The sequence below is a fragment of the Myotis brandtii genome, unplaced genomic scaffold (assembly GCF_000412655.1).
Source record: "Myotis brandtii unplaced genomic scaffold, ASM41265v1 scaffold181, whole genome shotgun sequence".
NCBI classification, from domain to species: domain Eukaryota; kingdom Metazoa; phylum Chordata; class Mammalia; order Chiroptera; family Vespertilionidae; genus Myotis; species Myotis brandtii.
The window spans coordinates 552,100-554,777 of record NW_005356712.1 but is presented as its reverse complement, the minus strand read 5'-3'; the positions used below and the strand labels follow the sequence as shown (position 1 = coordinate 554,777).

The window sequence follows — 2,678 nt, the reverse complement described above, 5'->3', positions numbered from 1 at the left end:
CTACCCCCCCTACTGGCCTAGTTGCCCTTCACTGCCCCCCTCTGCTAGCCTGGGCACCCCTCACTGCCCCCTGCCAGCCTGGTTGCCGCCAACTGCGCCCCCTGCCGGCCTGGTCACCCCTCACTGCCTCCCTCTTCCGGCCTGGTTGCCACTCACTGCCCCCCCTGCCGGACTGGTCGCCCCACGCAGCCTGCTGTTCGGTCATTTGGTTGCCCCTCACTGCCCCCCCTGCTGGCCTGGTCGCCCCATGCAGCCTACTGTTTGGTCATTTGGTCGTCCCTCACTAACTCCCCTGCTGGCCTGGTCTCCCCACGCAGCCTGCTGCTCAAGTTGTTTGGTTGTCCCTCACTAACCCCCCTGCCAGCCTTGTCCCCCCAGTCAGCCTGCTTAGTCGTCTGTTCGGTTGTTTTGGATGTGACAGCCCTTGTCTCTTTATATATATAGACTAGAGGCCCGACAAAAATTTGTGCACTGGCAGGGGAGGGTGGTCCCTCAGCCCTACCTGTGCCCTCTCACAGTCTGGTACCCCTCGGGAGATAACCACCTGCTGGCTTAGGCCCACTCCCTGGGTGGCAGATGGCAGGCCTGGATCCCGCGCTGGGTCGCAGATGGCAGGCCCGGATGGCAGTGGGGCAGGCGGCAGATTGCGCTGTCCCGCCCCACGTGCAGTATGCAAATTTAATGGCCATCTTTCTTGGGTTAATTTGCATACTCATCTGATTGGCTGATGGGCGTAGCGAAGGTATGGTCAGTTAGCATCTTTGTCTTTTATTAGTGTAGATGTCAATTCTAGGGTTTATGTAGATCATCTTTCCTTCTTTTTTTAAATTAATTGCTCTACAGAGGATAAAATGGGTGAAATGACAAAACTCTGCCCTCCCAGAATTTACTGTTCCATGGAGATGATTCATAAATGCATAAGAGTTAAATGGGGTAAGATAATGTGGAATTTGTTTGCCAAAATAGATAACTGGTCTTAAAAGGCATATATAGGGTTCTTCATTGCAGCCAAACCATTAAGAAATTTCTTTTCCCTGGTCTTTGAAGAATGGGTTAGATTTGGGTGTATGAAGGAAGAGCTCAGGCATTCCAGGGGAGAAAAAGGCATGCGTCAAGTTCAGGAAGAAGGCATAGGCGGGGCATGCTCACCACAGCAGGGGACCTGACTGGATGGCACAGAATCATCTGGGAATAAAAGCTACAGTATTTAATCAGATCTAAGACTCCACTGTTTATACGGGTCATTCATTATTTTATATACCTCTAAAAAACTTGGTCAATTAAATGATGAGGTACCATCAATTGTAGGATACTTCCTGATTTCACAGACGTTTACAAAATGAGAAAAAAAAGATGTGCATCACAAAATCAAAGTTGTGTGATAGGGAGGATATTTTGTAGTGCCTTGAATTGTAGGAAGAGAAACTGACAGAAACTAACTTCATCTTTTAAGAGGAAGAGAGCCCTCAGTATATGATACGTATTATCACTTACCTTGGAATTTTTTCCTGGGTACCGTGCATATGTGCCTTGTTACTAAAAGGACTTCAAGCAGCTTATATATTTATTTCATGAATGAAGAAAGGTAAACTTAATATTTTCTATTACGGAAATTAAAGATAAGGAGGTGAAAGCTACAGGTGTGGGTTAGGTTGGTCTGTGTCTCTGAATTGAGGACCACATGGTTACTAAACTCTCATCCAGGTCAGACAGCTCCATCAGCAGCATCTAGGGGGAATACCGTGTTTAAAATACTGATGTCTGTACTCATCCATCTTCACAGACTCAGAATTTCCAAGGATGGGTTCTGGATATCTGTATAAATTTTAAAGCACTTTTGTTAATTTTTGAGAATCTCTACCCTAGACCATTTATTAATTTTATCTTCTGCCTCTTTAGATGAAGTTATTATTTATCTGATAAGTCCTTGAATTCTTTATTAAGTATTCTGTCTTTTATATAAAAGGAGAGGGAGTATTTCACATTATGAGAACAGTTTATGAATGTGGGAATCAAAGTAGATCTTGACAGTTTACCTCACACAAAAAGGTTGATTATTCTAAAAAGTCATGTTTGATAAATTGCTCAGGTGTCTCAGGAGACATCTCTGTCCTTTTTTATTCTAGAGCCAGTGGCTGATGAGCAATATAAATGGTACTTTGTTTTCTCTTGGTAGGCAAGGAGGGCACCACGAGCTGGCAGAACGCCTTGTAGAAATACAGTATGAGCTGACTGACAGACTCGCCTTTTATCTCTGTGGCAGGAAACCAGGTGAGTGAAAGGACATCAGCCTCTCCACACCTCCAGTTAGTCAGTCTCTAGAAAAACAAGTTGGGACACTATTACTTATGACCTCTGCTTTAACATATCCTCCAGAACATTTTGAATAAGGATTTCTATTTGAAATGATAACTACAGCATTTTCAGTTATATGTAAAAGATGTTGGTCAAATCTCCTTGAATTTTAGCTTTTATAACTTTACTAGAGGCCCGGTGCACAAAAATTTGTGCACTTGGGAGTGGGGGGTCCCTCAGCCCGGCCTGTGCCCTCTCGCAGTCTGGGACCCCTCGGGGGATGACCACCTGCTGGCTTAGGCCTGCTCCCCGGGGGATTGGGCCTAAGATGGCAATCAGACATCCCTCTGGCAGCCCAGCAGCCCTCGGGGGATGTCCACTTG

At 45.9% G+C, this 2,678-nt stretch overlaps 1 protein-coding gene across 1 annotated transcript in view; it reads left to right on the top strand.

Moving 5' to 3' along the window:
* GIT2 (G protein-coupled receptor kinase interacting ArfGAP 2) overlaps positions 1 to 2,678 on the top strand; it is a 50,259-nt gene that overhangs the window by 11,061 nt on the left and 36,520 nt on the right. The window contains exon 8 of the mRNA XM_005863798.2: positions 2,177 to 2,271. Within this exon, the coding sequence (XP_005863860.1) occupies positions 2,177 to 2,271 (95 nt within the window). The remainder of the gene's footprint in view (positions 1 to 2,176; positions 2,272 to 2,678) is intronic.